General features: G+C 45.8%; 1 protein-coding gene across 5 annotated transcripts; it reads right to left on the reverse strand.

The window, feature by feature from the left end:
* Positions 1 to 1,260: 1,260 nt before the first annotated feature.
* mmd (monocyte to macrophage differentiation associated) lies at positions 1,261 to 25,067 on the reverse strand. 5 transcript variants are annotated; one of them, XR_004415875.1, is made up of 8 exons: positions 24,969 to 25,057; positions 15,589 to 15,670; positions 12,799 to 12,959; positions 12,007 to 12,081; positions 11,247 to 11,348; positions 10,496 to 10,565; positions 7,630 to 8,147; positions 1,261 to 1,272 (listed from the first exon to the last, which is right to left on the reverse strand). XR_004415875.1 is itself a non-coding variant. In XM_033044721.1 (7 exons), the coding sequence occupies exons 1-7, from the start codon at positions 24,998 to 25,000 to the stop codon at positions 7,944 to 7,946; spliced, it is 726 nt and encodes a 241-aa protein (XP_032900612.1). In that variant the 5' UTR covers positions 25,001 to 25,067; the 3' UTR covers positions 4,054 to 7,943. The 5 variants fall into 5 exon arrangements, 4 of the variants coding, with proteins under 4 accessions (XP_032900612.1, XP_032900613.1, XP_032900614.1 ...); XM_033044721.1 differs by lacking the exon at positions 1,261 to 1,272 and having other exon boundaries at positions 4,054 to 8,147; positions 24,969 to 25,067; XM_033044722.1 differs by lacking the exons at positions 1,261 to 1,272; positions 24,969 to 25,057 and adding an exon at positions 22,554 to 22,719 and having other exon boundaries at positions 4,054 to 8,147.

Raw genomic sequence — 25,067 nt, forward strand, 5'->3', positions numbered from 1 at the left:
GGAGTTAGACACTGGGAGATTTTGCTCAGTCTGGTTGGGCCACAGCAGCTGTGTACAAAGCTGGTTGAGGCAGAGGGCAATAGGATGGATCGAGCAAGGATGAGGGAGCTGTCTGGATAGTTCACTGTATCTCAGTACTACACACATGACAAGAACAAACCAATAGACACAAAGTGGTGGAGTAACTCAGCGGGATTTGTACTGAAACCCAGGACCTTCCACAAAACGTCACAACTTCAGCACATCCAGTAAACGGGAATATCAGGAGACATCTGTCCTGGCCAACCACATTGAAGCAACAGCCAAGAAGGCTCACCAATGCCTCTACTTCCTTAGGAGACTGAAGTAATTCAGTATGTCTCCAATTATTCTTACACATTTCTACAGATGCAGCATAGAGAGCAATCTTTGACAGGGAGCGTTTGTCGAGTTGCATTTCAGGTTTGGGAAAAGCTCTGCTCAAGACTGCAAGAAATCACAGAGAGTTGTAGATGTAGCCAAGTCCATCACACAGACCAGACTCACAAGTTATAGGAGTAGAATTAGGCCATTCGGCCCATCGAGTGCACTCCGCCATTCTATCATGGCTGATCTCTGCCTCCTCACACCATTTCCTGCCTTCTCCCCATAACCTTTGACACCCGTTCTAATCAAGAATGTGTCTATCTCTGTCTTAGAAATATCCACTGACTTGTCCTCCACAGCCTTCTGTGGCAAAGAGTTCCACAGATTCACCACCATCTGACTAAAGAAGTTCCTCCTCACCTCCTTTCTAAAAGAGTGCCCTTTAATTCTGAGGCTGTGACCTCTGGTCCTAGACTCTCCCACCAGTGGAAACATCCCTTCCACATCCACTCTATCTGTGCCTTTCATTATTCCGCTCAACTTTCTAAACTCCAGCAAGTACAGGCCCAGTGCTGTCAAACGCTCATCATATGCTAACCCACTCATTCCTGGAAGTAGACAAAAAATGCTGGAGAAACTCAGCGGATGAGGCAGCATCGATGGAGAAAAGGAGTAGGCGACGTTTTGGGTTGAGATCCTTCTTCCTCTACTCCACTCATTACTAAAATCATTCTTGTAAACCTCCTCTTGACCCGCTCCAGAGCCAGCACATCCTTCCTCAGATATGGGACCCAAATTTGCTCACAGTACTCCAAATGCAGTCTGACCAGAGCCTTATAGAACCTCAGCATTACATCTGTTATTGTATTCCAGTACTCTTGAAATAAATGCTAGCATTGAATTTGCACTCCCCACCATCGACTCCATCTACACTTCACGCTGCCTCGGGAAAGCAGCCGACATCATCAAAGACTTGTCCCTGTCCCACCCCGGTCATTCCTCCTCCTCCCCGCTCCCGTCCGGCAGAAGGTACAGAAGCTTGAAAGCGCGCACCACCAGACTCAGGAACAGCTTCTTCCCCTCTGTTATCAGGCTTCTGAACGGTCCTTCCATAAGCTAGTGTACTGTCCGATTCACCTCTACCCCATTGCGGACATTGGACTTTGTCTGTGGAACTGATGCTACAATGCTGAGAACTATATTCTGCACTCTGTATCTTCCCCATTGCTCTACCTGTTGGACTGGAGTTTGACAAGATTGTATTTATATATAGTATTATCTGATCTGTTTGGACAGCGTGCAGAACAAAGCTCGTCACCGTACCTCAGTGTATGTGACAATAATGAACCTAAACTTGTAAGTGAAGCAAAGGTTGACCCAGGAACAGGCGACAGACAGTCCATGGAGGCATCTCTTCCCAGAGCAGGGGCAACTTCACACTGTCCCAGCCTTTCCTTGTGGCAACAGTCCCATCTTTGGATGAAGCGGAGATGTGTGTGAAGTGAATCTTGTGGGGCAGAGATCTTTCCGTGTGTTGCAGCAGGTTAGTCAATGCTGCCCCCCCGCGGGGTCTTGCTGTACACCGACTGACCACTGCATCGATCGCTCACGGTTATGGGCCGTGCCATGTGTTGGAATGCCTGCGATCGTGAGGGTTCCTGAATAGTTGCTCCTCAGCCCGGGGTGGTCCTCCAGCCCCAGGGTGGTCCTCCAGGGTGGTCCTCCAGCCCCAGGGTGGTCCTCCAGGGTGGTCCTCCAGCCCCAGGGTGGTCCTCCAGCCCCAGGGTGGTCCTCCAGCCCCAGTGTGGTCCTCCAGCCCCAGGATGGCGCTGCTGCCCTGCCGGGGCTTGCACAGGTGAGGACGAGGGTCAAGGAGCCTGCCCTCAGCCAGGGTCAGTGCCAGGGTCAGGGTCAGTGCCAGGGTCAGTGCCAGGGTCAGTGTCAGGGTCAGTGCCAGGGTCAGTGTCAGGGCCAGGGTCAGTGCCAGGGTCAGTGCCAGGGTCAGTGTCAGGGTCAGTGCCAGGGTCAGTGTCAGGGTCAGTGCCAGGGTCAGTGTCAGGGTCAGTGCCAGGGTGTGCCGCAGCCTCCAGCCAGCTGACCTCTCATCCCCGTTCTCACTCTGTCCCCTGCGTGCTAACACAGGGCTGACACAAGAACTGCAGCTGCAGTGAAAGAACAAAGCTCGCTCTCAATGCACTCGCACAACGAGTCACAAACAGCAACCAAATAAAAGCTGCAAAATCTAAACAAAGGCAGAAAGTTCTGGAAACACACAGTGGATCAGTCTGACCTTCCTTCCAACAAAACAACAAAGTGCTGGAGGAACTCAGCGGGCCAGGCAGCATCTGTGGATGGAATGTACAGCAAGCTTTTGTGTCTGGAGAGTCATGTGTCTCCATTTTCACCTTGCGTCCATCCTTGCTCAGGCTGAATGCCAACTGTGGGCCTTCGCCCAACCGCCCACCCCCCCCTCCCCCCCCCCCACCTCACCCAAACTCCCCCCCCCCCCACCTCACCCAAACTCCCCCCCCCACCTCAACCAAACTCCCCCCCCCCACCTAAACTCCCCCACCTCACCCAAACTCCCCCCCCCCACCTCACCTAAACTCCCCCACCTCACCCAAACTCCCCCCCCCCACCTAAACTCCCCCCCACCTCACCCGCCCCCCCCCCACCTCACCCAAACACCCCCCCCCCACTTCACCCAAACTCCTACACCTGCCCCCATTCTGCCATAGACAGGGTACAGAGCCGGTTTCTGTTTCATAAGTTCTAGGAGCAGAATTAGGCCATTCAGCCCATCAAGTCTACTCCGCCATTCAATCATGGCTGATCAATCTTCCCCTCTCAACCCCATTCTGCTGCCTTCTCCCCATAATCCCTGACACCCCAGTTTCCCAAAGCAGGAGTGTATGGAACGGGAGGGCATCGGGAAAGGTAGGCGGTGTAAAGAGGAATATGAAGGATACATTTAGCACGGCCCAAGGAGATGGAATTGATGCAGGCAGGAGCAATTAGCATAGGTGACCATGATGGTTGGCACGGGTGCGGTGGGCCGAAGGGCCTGGTTCTGTACTGTGGCGCCAGCACTGATGTGAAGCTGTGCTTCAAAATGGCCCTTCAGCTGAACAATGCCTCTTTACGCAGGTTAACTGCCAACTGTGGAAATGCCCGTTTATCTAAACTTTCTACATGCAGGCAGGTGCAGGTAACCTTGAGCAGGGAGCTGGGGGTGGGTGGGAGATGACGTGTGTGGATGGAATGGAGAGCTTCCCCGTGGAAGGTGCAACTGAAGCCAGGACCTTCTGTCCTTCTCCATTCTGCAGCAGCAACGTCTCTGACCTCCCTCAGCTCCTCTAGCAGCAGCTGGCCAGAAGGTGGTGCTCTGTGCCTCATTCACACTGTGGGTGCCCTGGGGCTGGTTGGGAGAAGAATGTGAACTCAGGAGGATTAAAGGAAGGTCACACAGCAAGAAATGGCATTGCACAGGAGAGAAATATAATCAATAATCTACACACTGAAACCACCATGGAACGTTTAGTTCTGAAAGTTGTTAGTTCCTGTGTCTGCGTGCTGTGCCTGGGTAGCACAGGGAACACACCCTCTCAGGTTAGTACCTGGCCATTCTCAATTGGTTACCAATCAGTGTGTTATGGCAGGGGCTGTAAATCACTCACTCCGTAAAACAACACACACACCCAAAACACCTTCTTATTTAGGTGCAATCTGGTTTATTATGTGGAAAATCTGCAATACATTCCCAGTGAAAGCTCAGTACATCAACTCCTCACACATTAGCGCACACCCACAATGGGGATTGAATAAAGGAAGGAATATATTGACTGGAATTAAACATACAACCGCATCCAAGCAGAGAGAGTGTAAAATGTGGGCGAGGCAACAGAGTGGTGCCACACGCACGCTGGCTGGCTGGAGCTGATCGCCAGCAGTGGTCTCAGTGCAGTGTCAGATCCAGAGGACCGACCGTGTGTCCGCACCATAGGAGCAGTACACACTGCATTAACATGGAGCATGCTAGAGGTGTAAGGCACAGCCAACTGGACAGGCCAGCCCCAGCACTAACCGCTGGTCAGCCTTGGGGAAAGTCCAGGCTCACAAAGCATTCAGTTTTCCAAATGGCAGCAGATGAGGCGACATGCTGCTGAGGTGGAAGGGCAGAGAAGGATCACACAGGTCGTAGCATGAATCCCACTTATCTCTACAGGAAGGGTGCTCCTGGAGAGCACTGGATACACAGCTGTTGCAGCACAAGATCAGATTTTATACAACTTCTGCTATTGCACACCACCTTGAATCAGCTGCATAGAGGGACATGGTACAGCAGCAGTCCACAGCACACCCTCTGTGTGAAAGCCCATGGGCATAACATGAGCAGCACCAGCAACACCACAGATGCTCAGGCATTCTCTGACCAGCTACAACAACTAGTCAAGTCGACAAAGTGTCCATCAGCAGCAACAGCCCACTGTACACAGCCACTGCGTACAGCAGCCATTGCCTGTAAACGTAGCAATCTATTCACAGTTGATGATCACAGCATCTGGATCAGGAATATAAAATAAGTTAGATACCCTGGCTCCAAAACCTGGCATAACCAATATAGACACCCACAGAAATCATAGCCTTTAGAAAAGAAATTTGTATACAGACAAACCCTGGTTAAAACAAGAGCACAGATCAGGAGCCGACATCTCAGCAACTTCACAAAAGTATTGGCCAGCCCTGCTGTTCACCAATACGTAGCCAGTTGTGACAGAAACAGTGGCTGGCTCCCCCCACACATCAGTCACATAGCCAGACCCATCCAGTGCCAGCCCCAGCCTGACCCAGGAAAGCCAATGACCCAGACCCAGCCAAGGCTAGGCCCAGCACCAGTGTGTGAGCCAAGGCTAGGCCCAGCACCAGTGTGTGAGCCAAGGCTAGTCCCAGCACCAGTGTGTGAGCCAAGGCTAGGCCCAGCACCAGTGTGTGAGCCAAGGCTAGGCCCAGCACCAGTGTGTGAGCCAAGGCTAGGCCCAGCACCAGTGTGTGAGCCAAGGCTAGGCCCAGCACCAGTGTGTGAGCCAAGGCTAGGCCAGGCACCAGTGTGTGAGCCAAGGCTAGGCCAGGCACCAGTGTGTGAGCCAAGGCTAGGCCCAGCATCAGTGAGTGAGCCAAGGCTAGGCCCAGCACCAGTGTGTGAGCCAAGGCTAGGCCAGGCACCAGTGTGTGAGCCAAGGCTAGGCCAGGCACCAGTGTGTGAGCCAAGGCTAGGCCCAGCATCAGTGAGTGAGCCAAGGCTAGGCCCAGCACCAGTGTGTGAGCCAAGGCTAGGCCAGGCACCAGTGTGTGAGCCAAGGCTAGGCCCAGCACCAGTGTGTGAGCCAAGGCTAGGCCAGGCACCAGTGAGTGAGCCAAGGCTAGGCCCAGCATCAGTGAGTGAGCCAAGGCTAGGCCAGGCACCAGTGTGTGAGCCAAGGCTAGGCCCAGCATCAGTGTGTGAGCCAAGGGAACCAGCTACTCACTTGAGCCCGGCAGCAAGCAGACAGAAACATGTGAGGGGAATGATTTGCTCTTGTGGTTGGTGCTCAGCCAATGAGAGCACACACTGGGCAAAAGGCCACGACTCGGTCACATCTCACATACACAGCCTGACAGGGTCGCAATGATGCCCTGGACTCATGCTTTTACCCAGTGTGCCCCATTACTTGCATCCTGTTAGGAAACTGACACTTTCTAGGTAAGAATATCTTGCTGTCTCCCAATTATCTCTCAAGCGCAGTCCTTGGAACTACTTGGTGTGTTCCATCATTTAATATTAAGCTGCTAAAGCAACGTAAGCCTTAATTATGACCCCCACCAGCGACCAGATTCCGCTCACACCCCCAACAGTCCACATTACTAAAGTGCTATTACCCATGCTCTCCTGGAGAGAAATGTCTCGTTATTCCCCACTCCCTCCCCAACTGCGCACATCTGCCCCCCTGCCTCAAAGTCAAGCTGTCATTTCACAGTGGGCAGCTTATTAAAAATACCATCTGGATTTCAGTTTTGATGAGAAAAAGCACCTTTGAAATCTAAACACAACCATTGAGGTATTTGGCACATGTCGGAGCAGTGACACTAGAACGGTATCGTGGTTCACTCTGCTGGTGGACTCACCAGTTGCAATCCTGCCCTCTCTAAGCTCACCCATTGAGGACAGATGTGCAATCCAAGTGGTGCCAGAGTCTCCAGGTTCCAGCGTGAATGGTGAACAGATTCTGCTGTGAAAATAGCAGCCCTCAGTGCTGGCCCAATGTGCCTGCACCAGACTGGCCACCTACACAACGGACGGGGAGTAATTCAGGCATTCTTCTTGCTAGGATGCGGTGGGAGAAGGCCAATGGCAGGAGCCCTGGATTTGGTCCGGAATATCGTGCCAGCCAAACTTGCTACCCTAGTTCAATTTAGAAAGAGCCACTTTTGAAAAATCCGTTGGCTACATATAAAAAATACTTTCACCGAATTGGACAAAGTTTTCATAAAATGTAAACCATTAATTCTTTAAGTTTAACATAGTCTTTTGGAGGTGGGGTGGGGATGGATGGGGAACCAGGGGTGACAGACTGGGCTGCCCAACCTGGTATCCGTATAAAATGCAGAGTGCAATGCGAGAGGCGTGTCAGGGACCACGGACACAGGGAGCAACGACAGGTTGCTGCCTGGTTACAAAATGAGGTAATCAGAATCTCTCCTGCTCCACACTCCAGCGATGCCAGCTAACCCACTGGCCCATCAGCAGCCACTGGCAGCGGCTTAACCAGAACAAAAGTGCTTTTGTTGCGTTCCTCACCAGCAGCCTGTCGCTGGAACAAGCAGAACACAAACTACAATACTGTTGCCGTAGACGCGCACAACCCCCTTGTCACGCGAGAGAGATTCCCAAAAATATGTTCCCTTCACCACTCCAGGCGGCACAAAGTGCTCGCAGAAATGCAGTATTAGTTCATCAGCAGCAAACATGTACGGAAAAGAAGAACCCAAAGCCCTTCCCCAACAACCGGGCAAATCGGAGGTTTTCTGATGAAAGGCGAGGTATAAAAGCCACACTAAACTGGAATGTATCAGTTTGATGTCCAGTGGAGGTTCGTCAAATTGTATAATGCCCATAAGTCACTAAGTTACTTATAAAAAATACCCTGGTTTCTGTTCAGCCACTCCACCTTGCACTTATTCTAAACTGTGCTTCACTTTCCAAAAACACAAACACCAACACAGCACAGCTGACATGGAGTCAGTCACATGGTCACGCTGATGTCTTGTAATTCCAGCGTGTTGCTGAGGTGCGTGAGGAGTGGGCGCCGGGAGGAAGACACAAGGTTTTGGATTCAAAAGAATGATCTGAAAAGCAAGCCCACAGCATCCCTCCCCAAGCCCACCCCTACCCCCCACCTCATGACTGTCTCAATCTCTCCGCAGGCTCCAGAGAACGGCATTGTGTTCATTCGCAGCTGGAGGTCGGTCGACTCAACTCTTGTGGAGCAAAGCTGCTGCCTCCTGCTCTTCACTGGCCTGTGCCACCAAACATCCACTGCAGCACAAAGGCCGACTGCAGCTCAGAAGTCCCTCCACACAGACGAGGCAGTGCTCCGGTACAGGTACTTCCAGATGGCGTAGTAGTGCACTGCTGCAGCCAAGGCGACGAAGATGTGCCAGATGGCGTGGGCAAAAGGAATGATGCCGTCACTTTTGAAGAACACCACTCCCAGGCAATACAGCATGCCGCCCCACATCAACTCCTGGATGCCATCAGTGTTTGGCTGCACAGGGAAAGAGGGCAATATTAACCCAAACCCACTGCAACATTTATACTAACGTCATAAAATGCAACTAACGTCATAAAATGCAACTGCAGATACTGCTTTATACCAAAGATCCACACAGAGTGCTGGAGTAACTTAGCGGGTCAGGCAGCATCTGTGGAGAACATGGATAGGTGACGTTTCACAGAGTGCTGGAGTAACTCAGCGGGTCAGGCAGCATCTCTGGAGAACATGGATAGGTGATATTTCGGGTTGGAACCCTTCTTCAGTCTGACCCGCTAGGTTATTCCAACATTTTGTGTCTATCTTTGCCCACTCAAACATGACTTCATTGACTTATACCGTAACTGTTAACATGGAAACATTCTTGCTAATAACAACCCATGAAGTGTGGGAAAGAAAGATCAGTACGATCACCAACATAAGGGTTAACTACCCTGTGAATATATAACGTTGATGTTGAACATATGTAATCAGTAGGTAGACAAAAATGCTGGAGGAACTCAGCGGGTGAGGCAGCATTTATGGAGAGAAGGAATAGGCGACGTTTCGGGTCGAGACTGATCTGCCTGAAGAAGGGTCTCGACCCAAAACGTCGCCTATTCCTTCTCTCCATAGATGCTGCCTCACCCACTGAGTTCCTCCAGCATTTTCATCTACCTTCGATTTTTCCAGCATCTGCAGTTCTTTCTTAAACATATGTAATCTGTAAATTAGAGGAATATGGGACAGACGCAGGCAAACATCTTTGTTGGCATGGACGAGCTGGGCCGAAGGGCCAGTTTCCACACGGTATTAACTTAGAAATGAACTAAAGGGATCTGTGTGAAGTGCAGGCAGCCTGATGGGGCAATCCAGAGGCATTGAGTTGTGGAGGTTGCACATGTGCAGAGCTGCCAAGTTTTGTCAGAGCAGTTCAGTATTCTAGTACCTGAAAATCTGTATTTTGCTGAAGAAATCAGTATTTTTACACGGTGCCATTTTGCTGAAAAAAATGTTTTTTTATGTGCGGTCATACTCATGTAAGAGTACAAGGATGCACAACTTTGCTACCAATTGACATGTCTTCTACGCACCTTACTTGACAGTGCATTAATTGCCATCTCTTTGTATACTTCTGTTTGAACGGCTGCTTCCTGCTTTGATGTAGAAGCCATTTTGGAAGCCTCCCTCTCCCTCCCTCACTCTCTCCCTCCCTCCTTCCTTCCCTCTCTTCCTCCCTCTCTTCTTCCTTTTTTCCCCCCTCCCTCTTATTCCCTCCCTCCCTCTCACCTTCTCCCTCTCCTCCCTCGCAGGAAGTCTGTGACCCATAGCGCTGTGAGCATAGCGCTATGTCTAAAGGCAATAGCGTTCCAGCTGGTAACACTATAATTAGAACCCATAGCGCTAAACTGACAGCGCTGTTTAAACCTGTAGCGGGGCAGGCAGATCAAAGTTTACAAAAATAATCATCCAGATCTTGAAATTTAAAATACTAATAGATTTAATCTGCTATAATTTTTAGAGTTACATTATGACTTTTTATATCCTTGCATTTTTTAAGCAGCAAGATGAAACAGGAAGTCGGGGCGATTTAAAAAAAATCCGTATTTTATAAAGCAAGTACGTACATCCATATTCTTTTTTTTTTTTATTTTTTTTTTTTTTTTATTAGAAGTACGGTAAATTACAATAACACACAACACATATATCTTAATACATTTTTTGTACCGCTTCATTTTTTTTTTTTTTAAAGCTTTAAGAAAAAGATAGAAGTAAGGAAAGTAAAGAAGGTGCGCAAGAGTTGTGAAGTGCAGGAGAGTGTTGGGAAAAGAAAGCCCCTTAGAAAAGAAGTTAGAGAAGGAAGTAAAGTAAGAAAGTAGACCCTCGAAAAGAAAGAAAAAGAAAGTAAGGACAATCGCTCTATTATAACATTAAACTCCGCAGAAAGACTACCAACCAAGTCTGTTTTTGTTGTTTTATCTCCCAATGCCAGGTCCTGATACCATTTATTTATTTATTTATTTTTAAAATTACTATTGCACCTCATGCTTGTAATAGGTCCATAAACGTAGACCACGTCTTTTGGAATTGGTTTGCTTTATCTGCTAAGAGGAATCTCATCTCTTCCAGATGTAATGTTTCAAACATATTTGATATCCACATCCGTATTCTTATCGCATTTCTGTACAAAATACGGAAATTCCGTACTACATGGCAGCTCTGCATGTGCCAGTCAAAGCTTTAGTAATTTATTGTTCCTAACACTAACAATGTTTTATGCCCAGGGAGGGCAATTAACCTTGAAGTGTTGGAGCTAGTGAATCACACATACAGTACGTGAGAGAATTATTTGTGCCACCTACCATTGATGCTACCACCACAGCTGGAGAAAAGCCCATTGTCAAGTAAAACAGTAGCTCAATAATCTTATACCTGTGAAAAAGAAACATAAATGGTCTTGTAAACCATACTTGCATCAAGCTTTGCACGTTCATGAGTACTGACACAATCCATACTAATGGGCAGAGAGTGCTTCATTTTAAATGCTCGTTCTCTCGCTGTGACCGTTGTTGACGGGGCCACAGTTTATTTCACACGCACTAGCAAAGTACAGATGCTCAAAATGTGACAGGAAAGCAGAAAATGTTCAGCTGGTCAGGCAGCATCTGTGGATTGAGCGTTCAGGTCTGCAGATGCTGCCTAGTTTGTTGAGTTTCCCACCAGAATGTGTTCTTATTTATTGTCCATCACTGATCACTCTTGACAATGTGATGGTGAACCACCAAAATCTGTCTGGTTAAAATCCATGTGTTATTGGGTAGTTATTTCCAGGGTTTAGACGCAGCAATGAGGAAGGAAGTGTTATTTCTAAGACAGAGTGAGTGAGATTATGAGGGAATGTGAAGTTGTTAGTGTTCTCTTGTCCTCAGTGATGGAGGTCAGAGAGATGCTGCAGCAGAGGATTGCTAGTCGTTGCAGTGCATTCGATGTGCTGGATGGACTGCCAGCTGGTCAAGCTGATGGACTGCCAGCTGGTCAAGCTGATGGACTGCCAGCTGGTCAAGCTGACCAGTTGGTCCAGGTTGCTCAATACTTTATTGAGAAGTTACTTACTGTTCATGGAACAAAAAGACATAGATGGTGCCAGCAGCTGCCATGATCCAAATGAACCAACGCATGTGGGAAGCCAGGGGCCCGAGCTCCCGGAGATTTAACCTGCAAAATATATGACAAGGTACCTCAGACAGAATGTGTTTAACAGTGCACAGTGGATGATGAGGGTTGACTGTTCATGTCCGCTTTGACAGCACAATCTGTGGAGCTATCAGTTATTACAGCCCTCTAATACCGGACAGTGATGACTGTTCCTCACCCAGAAGTTACAATAGAACGTTACATCTATGAGAAACATGAGAGTTAAATTCATTCCTTTCCTGAGCAGAGAGGAACCAGCCCACTGTTGACTTCAGCCTCTTGATCAGACGCACTGTGATAACTGGATTGCCTCTGCAGCTAACTCAGCTCAGAGTGCAAATGCAACTTTATGCATCCATATCCGAACACTTCAAGTGTACCACATCAGCTGTTAGTCTCAGCAGTCACCAGCCTGTCAACACCGAGAAGTCACAATGAGGGGAAAGTTGTGTACTTCAGCTCTTCAGTCACGCGCATAAATTCACTTGGGACTGCACGTTAACGTGCCAAAGGTGGCATTTTTAGGTCTCAACCTTTCCTTAAGAGCCAAGGTGTGCAGGATTCATTCAGCTGCACTGTGGCTGACTATGGTCCAGACCAACTGTGTCCAGTCATGTCTGTGCTACCTCTCCAAGCTCCAACTGAATGGAAAGATCATTTAAACTTGAGAAACACTCACCATGGTGCATAGGAAGATGCGATGAAAAAGTAGATGACAATTCTATCACACATGTGGAAGCACTGTTCCATCGTTCTGTCAATAGGACAAAAAAAAGTCATGAACAATCCTCTTCAGGTCAGTTGTGTCCTGGGGACAGGGTGCATGGAGGGGAGGTGGAGGTTGAGGGGAGGAAGAGTAAAGGGTGAGGGGGTAGTAAGAGCAGTCTCAGACTTTCTTGGAGCAGGAGGCTGAAGAGCGATTTGATAAATTTGTATAAAATTATGGAATAGATTGGGTGAATGAAAGTGCAGAATCTTTTTCTTGGTTGGCATGGACATGTTGGGCCGAAGGGTCTGTTTCCTTGCTGTATGACTCTATGACAGATACAGGATGCTGCCGATGACTTGGGAGGTGAGCAGAGTAATGGCAGATGGAAATTAACCCTGAAAAAAGTGAACTAAAGCACTAAGGACTAATAAAGGCAAGACATACACAAAATAATCTAGATGAGCACTTGACTTGCCAAGTGGAAGCTAGAAACCAAGTACTGGTATATTGAATTAATAAAATGGTTACCTATTGACTGGCATTGCCATGGTGGGCCTGCATTTCCTGGATGACTGTATGGCACCCCTTTGTGTTATGGGAAATGTGGTAGACCTGCTTCTCCTGGTGACCCGCAAAACTTCCTACTAACATGGAGGGCATTATCTGCTCTGGTGCATCATCCAGTCAGTGACTGTTCTAACTCCCAGCCATGGGCTCTGTGACAACACACAAACACTGATGGACAATGTTAGCAAACCCTACCTCAAGTGGCTCTTCTTCCACGCAATAATGTGGAAAAAGGTGGATACGATGAAGAGTGCACAAAGCCCCAGGCCGTACATCCAAGCTGTCACCTTCTCCCATTGGTCGTCCGACAGCCTGTGAAGCAATGTGCTGCCCACAATCGCTGGCACAATGAGAAACTGAAAAGAAAACACAATCAGCTCAGCACTTTGATGACTTTCCCACATCTCTAATGGCTACCTTTGCCCTTGGAGCAGGATTTTCGGCTTCTCCCAAGGGAGGTGATTGTAGGTACTGGGTTTCAGCTAACTGCAGTCTTCAGCTTCAACTTCAGCTACCTGAGCAGGAAACTGCACAATGTTTGCATGAGAGGTATTAGGTTCAGCTCAAATCAATTATGCACTCGCTGCAGCACAGCAAGGAGAGCAGCCGGAGGAACTCAGTGGGTCAGTCAGTAACTGTGGAGGCAAATGGACAATAGATACTTTGGGTGGAGACCCTTTATCTGGACTGTTATCGGGATGAAGCCAGTATATGTACAGTACACTGACCCGCTGAGTTCCTCCAGCAGCTCTGCCTAATTTGCTACAGATTCCATGGACAGCCTCTTGTGCCTCCAAACACCCACTGTAAATGGTGGCTAGAAATGCTTAGACTGGACAAGGATGAAGCATCTAGTCCACACCCGATCACTGTCATACTTTAAGTTGGGTTAACTAATGGAGAAACATTTCAAGAATATGAATTCATAAAGATCTTTTAACATGGTAAAATATTACAAGGTGCTGCAGACAAAAACTGACAGAGCTGACAGAAGATGGGACAGCATGTGCACGTCCGTGTGTGTGCGTGAGCGCATGCACCTTGGTCTAGGAGGGGGCTGCTGGAATTGTAAAAATGGAGGCGTTTGCTTAATTAAACTTTCTTGCAACAAAATTCAGTTAGCCTTCACCTCCATTGCTTCACAAATTGCTGCATGTTTCAGGTTTTTGTTACCAAAATATAAGATAATATGCTCCTGCTCATCAGCTCCAGGCTGCAACCGTGTTAAACGTCAGATGCTTTCTTCTCCCTCTGCCATGACCATCTTTGCTGACCCGTTAGTTTGTCCTAAATTTGTCCCACACCATCAGTGATTGTGTTAGTTAATCACAGCTTTCTATCGATCAGCTTTTTATTATTTCCTTGTCCCAAACCTTCTTTCTGCTGGCTTAGTAACATTCTTTCATCTTCCAATTTTCCGGACAGGTTTAGGATGGAACACGTTAACTCAGGCTCCCTCTCCAACACCATTGCCTGGTCAGCTCAGTGTTTCACAGTTTCTGCCTTTTGGCCAATTCAAGGCTTCAGTTATATTGATACGGCTGAATTATGTTAAAAATATAAGAAGATATTAAATGGATTCCTGGGCCAGCTTACAACTTATATTTAGTCTCAAATCAGGCTTTTCTCCAGTAGATTAATACAGAAAGGCAAGTCTAGGCTTGCCTCAGGTTGCTGTGTATTGAGATAATGAATGACTATAACATTTGTCTACCATTTGACGAGACAGGAAGCCCAGATTAATCCCAGTAAGGGGTACTGACAAATGGCCGATGCCTTTAATATGTAAAATACCTTGCACCAAATGTCCGATGCCTTTTGAGGTATGCAGTGACGAGAGAGGAAGCCCAGATTAATCCCAGTAAGGGGTACTGACAAATGGCCGATGCCTTTAATATGTAAGATATCTTGTACCAAATGTCCGATGCCTATGATATGTAAAATCCTTGTACCATATGACAAGATGCCTTTGATGTGACGCATCCTGTAGTAACCTGTATTCTCTGTACCTCTGACCACGACTAATGTTTGTGGAATGTGCTAAGGTGACAAAAAAACACTATATAATACGATGTAATTCTGTTGTTCGGAGAAGTGGACTGAGGACAACTAAGTGTCTGTATTGCTCACTTGACTGGGGTTTTCCTAGCCACTTCCATCGGCCGATAATAAGTAAAGTTTTGAACTGGTCTACCAACCGTATTGTGAGTTGTCTGTGTATTAAGAAGTGAACCTGTTTGATTGTTATAAAAGTAACTTTTTCAATATTACCGCCACAATATTATCCATATTACAGAGCTGTACCATTCAGGCCCTCATGCAAAACGTTACTCCAACAATTTCTCATTAAACTTCAATTGCTTTCTAGAATAACCCATTTACCACTTGCTTTGTGTAAAGCACTATACAAGCACAATTCCTTCTCTATTAAAATGTTTAAAAAAAACAAAAAGACACGAGAAGCAAATATGTGTAGTTAGGAGATACAACGTTTTGTAAACAAGACTGCTACCACAGCAAGGAAAGATGTCTGCATTCTGACACAGGAGATGGAGTGCACTGCCATTCAGTATCATGATTTATCCCCTTAACTTCTCCTTCCCACCAGATCCCCATATCTTTTGAATCTCTCAATATTCAAAAATTCCCGTACTCTCCGACTGAGCATACTCAGCCTCTGAGGAGAAAATGCCAAACATTCACAGAGCCTTTGAGCTGATGTTAATACTAATTATTTATAAAATAATGCCGCCTAGATTTGGAGCCAGCAACCTGAAGCAACAACCCATTAGTGCCCAGGATGCTCATGCAGGCTGACTGAGGTTGGCTGTACTCATGGAACTGAAGTCTGAGTTTTTCCTCAAACATAAGTGGCTTATAAAGATGGGCTATTCTGTTAATCTCAAACAGAAATGGCAGGCACAGCGTTCATGCTCACCTCTCCTCTCCCCAAGGAAAAGGCCAGGCAGAAGAGGGAGTACTTACTGCGTGTGTATAGCAGTTTGCAGCATGTTCGTAGGCAGTGGGCTGATACCGGGAATTAGCTGGAGGTCTGTTATTCATAAACCTACAAAGAAAAGATCTCATTAATTCAGCGCCAGTTAACTGTGCTAAAATTGGCGGCCATATTTCTATATTACCCAATATTGATTTCACTTTGAAGACGCTTCACGGGCCTTTTTGTGCTCGGCAATACTGTGAATTGCCTTGAATCAAATTATTTTTTTTCATTAAGTATAATCATTCTTTCAGTGGCAAATATGTGCCTTGAACTCAATGAAAACCAACAAAATTTTACCCACAGCAGAGTATATCTCCATATTTCAGCAGGATATAGATCAATTGGAAATATGGGTGGAGAAACAGCAGGTGAGAGAGGAAAAGAAACAAGGAGTTTTACATGGCAAGTCTTTTACACAGAGTGGTGAGTGCCTAGACTATACTGCTGGGGAGGATGTAGAAGCAGATACAATAGCAGCATTTAAGCAGCTTTTAGACATATAGGAACAGGAAGGGAACAGCGAGGTCACGGCACAGTGGCGCAGCGGTAGAGTTGCCATCTTACAGCATCAGAGACCTGGATTCGATCCCAACTATGGTGTTGTATGTACGTTTGTACGTTCTCTCCGTGACCACGTGGGTTTTCTCCGAGATCTTTGATTTCCTCCCACACTCCAAAGCCGTACAGGTTTGTAGGTTAATTGGCTTAGTATAAATGTAAAATTGTCCCTAGTGTGTGTAGGATGGTGTTAATGTGCGGGGATCGCTGATCAGTGCGGACTCGGTGGGCCGAGGGCCTGTTTCCGCGCTGTATCTCTAAACTAAACTAAGATATAGCTCATGGACAGGTAGATTGGCAGTTTAATTTGGCATCACAGTCGGCACAGACATTATGGGCCGAAGGACCTTTCCTATGTTGCACTGTTTAATGTTTTAACTAGAAAACTAAAGATGCCTGATGATAGCTTATGAGTAGCTGAGATTTAGCTAATTATTTTTGCAGGCGAGGCACCATTTTTAATAGCATTACCTAAGTTGGGACGTAAAGAAGTTGTTGGTACAGTGTGTATCAAGAGTAGCAGCCAGGACCTCCCTACCTCTTTCTGTATCACACATCATCACTGCACAGCATTCTTACTGGGAGTAGGAGGTGCTTTCAGGTTTTGGCAGCTATTAACGTGCTGCAGGGATTGCGTGACTGCTGAGTCAACATTTGTGCAACAACAGCTCCAAACACAATCACAGCAACAAGTTCAGTCTCTCAGATTCCAGTTCTGCATGTTGTCACAAGACTAGTCTAACATAAACACTGAAGATTTTCACAAAGCTATCCAATTGCTTGCAACAAAACACTGACCAAAATGTCCATCAAGTGATTTTATTAATGATGCCCAAGAAGCAAATTCCAGAACATTCATTGAAGTATTCAGGCATCTGAGGATAAATATTCAGTCACGAATATGCCAGGAAAATCCCACTTTGAATTGCAATTTAAACTATTTGAACAAATCCTCACTGAGGGGGCAAATGGGCTTCACAGCAAAAGAACAGGAGAGATACTAAAAAATTGAGACGATTAAAAAAAATAAAATAAACAACTGTAAATCTGAAATTTGTTCATTTGGAGGTTATGACAAGTAAGTTTGAAAGGAAGGACCGAGAGGGACAGGTCATTATTAGATAAAACCTATGACACCTACTAAAAGCGATGAATGGAGATATAAGAGATGGGCAATGACAACACAAATGCTGGGGGAACTGAAGAAAGATCCTGACCTGAAACGCCGTCTGTCCATTCCCTCCACAAATGCTGCCTAATCCGCTGAGATCCTCCAGCACTTTCTTTCAAGTGATGAATGACGTCCCTCACCGTTCAGGATATTGAAGGTGTGGCAGTACAGTTACAGCATCAAATGGTAAAGATAGACATAAAGTGCTGGCGTAACAGCGTGTCAGGCAGCATCTCAGGAGAAAAAGGATGGGTGATGCTTTGGTTCAGGACCCTTCTTCAGATTCAATTCTCTCAAATAGTAAAGTTTGTTGTCTTTCCATCATAACTGATGAAACATGAACCTCTGCACCAATAATAACAGCTAATTAAACTAAATACACTGACAGGTATTTTACAATGGATGACCATGCAAGAAATGTGGGAATTCAAGAATTTATCCAAATCAACTGATAAAGAATGATGATAGACACAAAATGCTGGAGTAATTCAGCGGGACAGGCAGCATCTCTGGAGAGAAGGAATGAGTTACTCCAGCTTTTTGAGTATGTTCGGTTTAAACCAGCATCTGCAGTTCCTTCTTACACAATAAAGAATGATGTTTTAGTTTTTAGTTTTAGAGATTCAGCACGGAAACAGGCCCTTCGGCCCACTGAGTCCGCACTGACCAGCGGTCCCCGCACATTAACACTATCCTACACATACCAGGGACAATTTACACATACACCAAGCCAATTAACCTACATACCTGTACGTCTTTGGAGTGTGTGTAGGAAGGAACTGCAGATGCTGGATTAAACCGAAGATAGACACAAAAAGCTGGAGTAACTCAGCGGGACAGGCGGCATCTCTGGTGAAAAGGAATAGGTGACTTTTCGGGTCGAGACCCTTCTTCAGACTGAGAGTCAGGGGAAAGGAAAACAAGAGATATAGACGGTGATATAGAGAGACATAGAACAAATTAATGAAAGATGCAAAAAAGTAACGTGATAAAGGAAACAAACCATTGTTAGCTGTGGGCTAGACGAAAAGGAGTTACAGACAATGAGACTCAGCAAGACGACTTTGGAACGAATACAACGACTAGGGTGTTTTTTTAAAGAATTACATTATTGTTAACTGAGAGACAAAACGGCGATTCGCAGAGCTGCAGCTCAGACACCGGGCTAATAATTAGAACAGTTGACTACTTGTGACTCCCTCAACAAGTAAGGCCCAACTATCTAGTAAGCAAAATATGTAAGATCATTAACGTGAAACACTAAGTCTCTGCACATGCTGTCTAATACAGACACAGATAACAATCCCAAAACTGAGGACCAGAGTTAACATAAATCAGAGTGAACCTCTAGCCCACCCCTCATATAACAAGCACTGTAGACTGTTAAATATGTTTGAACCTCTGTGTACACATAAACAGTACAACTACCTCATGCATACAAAACATTCACTCCCTCCACTGTTGGCACACAGGGTCAGCAGTGATTGCCAATTGCAAATTGCACTGCAGTTACGTGCCTGTGTGTACACTACAGCACCTGTAAACCTGCAATTAGTACCCTCAAGGAGTACAAGGGCTGCTCGTGCTTGGCAATACTGCTGCAAAGAGGCCCAAGGCACACTTGGAAATAACTCGCTGTCCCTTGAATAGGCTGGGACTGTGTACACCAACAGCCTAGTGAGAGTAACTTCAACACGAGAATTGCTGCAGTTCAACATCACTTAAGGACAATAAGGTCAGGAAATAAATACTAGCCTTGCGAGCTATAGCTGCTTTACAAAATATGCATACATTATTTTCTTTCCAGGAAGCACTGTGCAATGAAAGCCATGGGAGACTGGAAATATATCTGGAAACAAATGATTAACAATGTAGACACAAGAAACTGCAGATGCTGGAATCCTGAGTGAAAAACTGCTGGAGTAACTCAGTGGGGCTGGGAGCATCATTGCCCGCCACAGTCGCCACATTCTTCAATAGTTTGTTAATTAATAATGCAATTTCAAATAATGAATACAAGACCACCTAATTATCAGTAAAACACAAATGCTGGAGTAACTCAGAGGATCAGGCAGCATCTGTGGAGGGAATGGATAGGAATGGAGGGGACACCCATCCCTTCCCTCCACAGATGCTGCCTGATCTGCTGAGCTACCACAGTAATTTGTATTTTGATCAAGATTTCAGCATCTGCAGTTCCTTGTGTCTTCACCCAATAATCAGTTGAGAGCCACATGACTGGGTAGGTAGACCTGGTTCGGCATAGAGAAGCCTCCATTCCATCATTACTGTCCGGACTGTCAGCCAAGCTTCTCATTAGCTTGTGACATAGATATGGAGAGGATAATTCCTCTTGTGGGAGATTCTAGAACTAGGGATCACTGAAATAAAGATCACTAGGAAGACAGAAATAAAGGTTGAGTTACAACCACCCTTGAAACTCTTCCTCAAGGGATGGTTGTAACAGTGTCTTTGAATAGCTTTGAGGCAATGGTAGTTAGACTTTTGATAAGCATGGGTGAACAGGGCAAAGTTAACAAAAGTAGGCAGGAACACGGAGTTGAGATGGTAATAAAATCAGCCATGAGCCTCGTGGGGCTGAATGGGCTATGCCTGTTCCTAATTGTTATACCATTCTGATTTTTGTTTTGCTTCTGAGCCTCTGGAATTAGACTTGATCCTAACAACCACCTATAAAAAGATTAAGTATGCTACAGTTTGAAACACAGCTGAGACCCAAAGTAGCAGAGCAACAATTTCTTTCCCACAAAACTTGCATTAATGCATCTCCTTTAGTGGAGCAAATGTCACAAGGGACTTAACAAGAGTAATTATCAGATTAATTGGAGTCTGAGCCACATACAATGCTCTCCATGATGTTTGGGACAAAGACCCATCATTTATTTATTTGCCTCTGTACACCACAATTTGAGATTTGTAATAGAAAAGATCACGTGGTTAAAGTGCACATTGTCAGATTTTAATAGGCCATTTTTATACATTTTGGTTTCACCATGTAGAAATTACAGCTGTGTTTATACATAGTCCCCAAACATTATGGAGGGCACTGTATAGGCGGTATGAGATCAATAGCTTTTCAAAGGGGTACATTTGAAAAAAAAAAGAGAAAATAAAATGTAGCAGTTTGACACCAATGGCGGACAGCAAACAGTGGCTGATATCTCTCAGGTGGCTTGCACTGTACTTGGAGTGGGAACTCCACAACTCACAGACATCACTTGCAAAAGAAAAAAAAATCATTTGACAACAGCAACTCAGGGAACAATGCTCAGCCTGAACCAACCCAATTAATTTTGACTTTGTTACTGTACTCCATCAGTCCACCCTCTAATTCAGACTACCCAACGTCAAGGATCAGAAATTCCAGAGGATATGCTTCAAGCATTCATTAGCAGTGTATACAGGCATTCATCAGGTTTTCAGCAACATTCAACATTTGCCTTGTGGTATGACAGAGAGGGTGTTAATTGGCACACCAGGTCTCCACCAGATTTTCTCAATCTGCCACAGGCAATGATGGTCCAATTCTATATGGTCATCATAGAGTCTGTTCTCACCAAATCATGGTCTGGTTTGGCTCAGCCACCAAGCACGACACCCGGAGGCTGCAGCGAATGGTCTGACCAGCTGAGAAGGTTGTTGGCTGCAACCTTCCCTCCATTGATGAACTGTACACTGCAAGGGCCAGGAAGCGAGCGGGTAAGATCATCTCTGACCCCTCTCACCCTGGCCACAAACTCTTTGAATCACTTCCCTCTGGAAGGCAACTACGGACTGTCAAAGCTGCCACAGCCAGACATAAAAACAGCTTGTTTTCCACGAGTAGTAGCTCTACTCAATAACCAAAATTCTGTAGCCGCTTTTTGCTCTGGTATCTTATTTAATTCACATGTTTAATCAATAATGTTTTATATTAATGTTTAATGTTTTAAGTGTCATTCCTAACTGTCACTGTATGTCATGTTGTCACTTGCGAGCGGAGCACCAAGGCAAATTCCTTGTATGTGAACATACTTGGCCAATAGAGTTATTCATTCTATCCTGTGCACATGGTGCAACCATCTTCTTTGCATGTTGTCAGTGATGAGATCTCCCTGAGTGGTTTGTGTAGTATGACAGAGAGGCACAAACTTGCAGTGTTGAATAAACTGTCCCTCTGGCACTAATTAAGGTTTTTGTTGACAGAAACAATCTATGCACAAGGGATTTCAGTCATTGTTCAAAGGAAACACCAGCAGTGACATTTAAAATGAAACAAATTGTATATTAAGTGTCACCCATCCTTTTTATCCAGAGATGCTGTCTGACCCGCTGAGTTACTCCAGCAGTTTGTGTCTATCTTCAGTATATTAAGTATTGGTTATGATTTTTCTCACCATCATTGATTACTTAAGATAAGGTTTTTTTTCTGAAGAGATTCCATTCTTCTTGTAAATTAATAGTTAATTATACAACAATGTTCTTAGATTTAAATATTTAATCTTGACAAGAATCCTGTGTCTTTTTTCTCCTTGATCGACATAACATTATTATAGTGACAAAAGGCGGTATAGTGCCACAGCTGGTAGAGCTATTGCTTCACCCTGCAGAGACCCTGGTTTGATCCTGAACTTAGATGCTGCGTGCGTGAAGTTTGCAAGTTCTCACAGTGATTGTGTGGATTTCCTCCGGGTGCTCCGGTTTCCTCCCACATCCCAAAGACATGCGGGTTTGTCAGTTAATTGACCCCTGTAAAATTGTGAGTAGATAAGAAAGTGGATTATGTAACTACTGTGAATGGGCGATCAATAGTTGGCGTGGATTCAGTAGGCCAAAGGTCCTGTTTCTATGCTGTATTGAATACTTTATTGAATTGAATACTTTATGTCACATGTGACAAGTCACAGTGAAATTCTTTGCTAACTAACTTTGCTAAACTGAAATTCTTGTATTTAAACTAAACTAAAAACTAAAGTAAACTAAACAATCCACCTCGCAAATTAATCTCTATTCATCCTGCTGGTGCTCTCAATAAACAAGGTGTTGCAAGTTGGGCATTTTAACCCGGAGAGGATCTGTAGTGGACGAACATCTTATATAATATTTAATATTTTCTCACAGCTCTACCATTCCCTACTAAATAAGCCTCTTCAGAATACTTCAGTCATCATCTCACCTGTAATTGTCATCCTATCTCCCAGGTTTTTGAACAAATTTTACCTCATAATTTTGTGTGTATTATTCCACACTTTTCTTCAATTATGTTCGCACCATCCAACACCACTGTGATCTCCTCTACTCTCGTCCCTCATTCCTTTTGTCCTCTCAGTGCAGGGCCAGGTCTCCTATCACTTTGGGCTCTCTTGCCACTGCATAAGGACCTTGATCTGTGAAGCCCACGTGGTTACTGATGTGCAACATTAACCCTATTTTAAAATAAATCACACACAGAAATGTCCAATCTACAATATGAAGTTTGGGACCTGGAATGTGAGGACACTCATAGACAATGCAAACAGTGACAGATCGGAACAATGCTCTGCTTTCATTGCATGGACTGTCAGACTTTGGCATTGACGTTGCCTCACTAAGATAGTCAGCTCAACAAGATACAACACACAACATACCGCACACTTAAAAGGTAGACAAAAATACTGGAGAAACTCAGCGGGTGAGGCAGCATCTATGGAGCGAAGGAATAGGTGACGTTTCTGGTCGAGACCCTTCTTCGGACTGATCTGGGGGTGGGGGTGGGGGCGGGAAGAAGAAAGGAAGAGGCAGAGACAGTAGGCTGTGGGTGAGCTAGGAAGGGGAGGGGAAGGAGGACTGCAAGGATGCAGAGAATGCAAGGACTACCTGAAATTGGAGAAGTCAATGTTCATACCGCTGGGGTGTAAACTACCCAAGCGAAATATAAGGTGCTGTTCCTCCAATTTGCGGTGGGACTCACTCTGGCCATGGAGGAAGCCCAGGGCAGAAAGGTCGGATTTGGAATGGGAGGGGGAGTTGAAGTGCTGAGCCACCGGGAGATCAGGTTGGTTAATGCAAACTGTGCGGAGGTGTTGGGCGAAGTGATCGCCAAACCTGCGCCTGGTCTCACTGATGTAGAGCAGTTGACACCTAGAGCAGCGGATGCAATAGATGAGGTGGGAGGAGTTGCAGGTGAACCTCTGCCTCATCTGGAAAGACTGCTTGGGGCCTTGGATGGAGTTGAGGGGAGAGGTAAAGCAACATGTGTAGCATTTCCTGCGGTTGCAAGGGAAAGTACCAGTGGAGGGGGTGGTTTGGGTGGGAAGGGACAAATTGACCAAGGAGTTACGGAGGGAGACGAATTGACCAAGGAGTTACTCCTCATGGCATACTTAAAAGGTGTGTACTTACATTGGAGGTAGACTAGAAAACATTTACTAGGTTGAATGCTGGGAGGATGAGCTGACCCATGATGAAGGGTTGAGAATGCTCGACCTTTACTCGCTGGAGATTCGATGAATCAGAGCCGAATTTATTTAAACATACTGTCATATACTAATGCAGCATGGCAAAAGGTCCCATGGCCCAACTGACCCTTGTCGGCTAAGATGGTCATCTAAGCTCATCCCATTAGTCCACAGTAGGCCCATATCCCTCTGAACCTCGCTCTTAACCATTTGCCTGTCAAGTGTCGTTTAAATGTTGTTAGTGTACCTGCTTCAAGGGAAGAAAGTATATGTGTATATTATTTACTGAGAAGGACTGACAGGAACGATGCTGAAAAGATCGACTCATCAATGTGGGCATTTGAACTAGTGGTCATAATTTCTCAAAGGGGCTCACTGCAGGCAGAGATGAAGATGATTGTTTTACTCAGAGCATTCTGAATCTTTGAAATTCTCAACTCCCATGGAATGTAGAGGGAAAGTTACGGGATATATTTAAGACATGGATGAACATACATTTAAAACTACAAGGGAGTCAAGGGGTATAGAGAAGAGAGGGGTCTTGTTTGGAATTTTGATCCGGTATGATTTTACTAAATGGCAGATCACGTTTTCTGGTCACTCTGGTCTACTTCTGCACCTGTTTGTTTGCACAATTAAAAAGAAAAAAAAATCCACAGAAGCAGGAAATCAGAAATAAAACAAGTTATGCTGGAAACAGCAAGTAGTTTGACTGTAAACAATCTTTCACTCGCCACTCCTAGTGTTACTGGTGAATACAATGCCAATCAAGTGAAAAACTGTCATCCCAGATGGTCTCAGGTCTTCTTGACCAACCGCCTCCTTTTGTCCAAAGATCCTATAGGATATTTGCTTTTGTCCACGACTTTATACCCAAACTTCCAACAAACCACATCATTCTTCTCTCATTCCAATCCACCCTCAACTGCAGATCGTTCATATCTCCCTTCACAACAGATACCCCCTCCTGACTATTTCACCCCTGTTTCTCCCACCACTGGTCATTCTCCCTCCCCTCTCTCCATACAGATCACTCCCATTCACTACAGATCACCACTTCCCCTTTTCCATTACAGATCTAACTCCCCTTCCCCTCTCCCACCACAGATCACACTACTTCCTCTCTCCCATCTCACGAATCCCCTCTCCGCTGCACAGTTAGATTTCGTACTCGCAGCCACGCAAGAGTGAGCGCTACCTGATGTGTGCCAGTGGGTTAAGGCAGCCCATGGCGACCGCAGCCCGGCCGTTGCGTTCCCGCCGCCGCCGCCCGGCGCTGCCCCCGCACCACTGCGCA

The sequence above is a fragment of the Amblyraja radiata genome, chromosome 26, assembly GCF_010909765.2.
Source record: "Amblyraja radiata isolate CabotCenter1 chromosome 26, sAmbRad1.1.pri, whole genome shotgun sequence".
In the NCBI taxonomy this organism is placed as follows: domain Eukaryota; kingdom Metazoa; phylum Chordata; class Chondrichthyes; order Rajiformes; family Rajidae; genus Amblyraja; species Amblyraja radiata.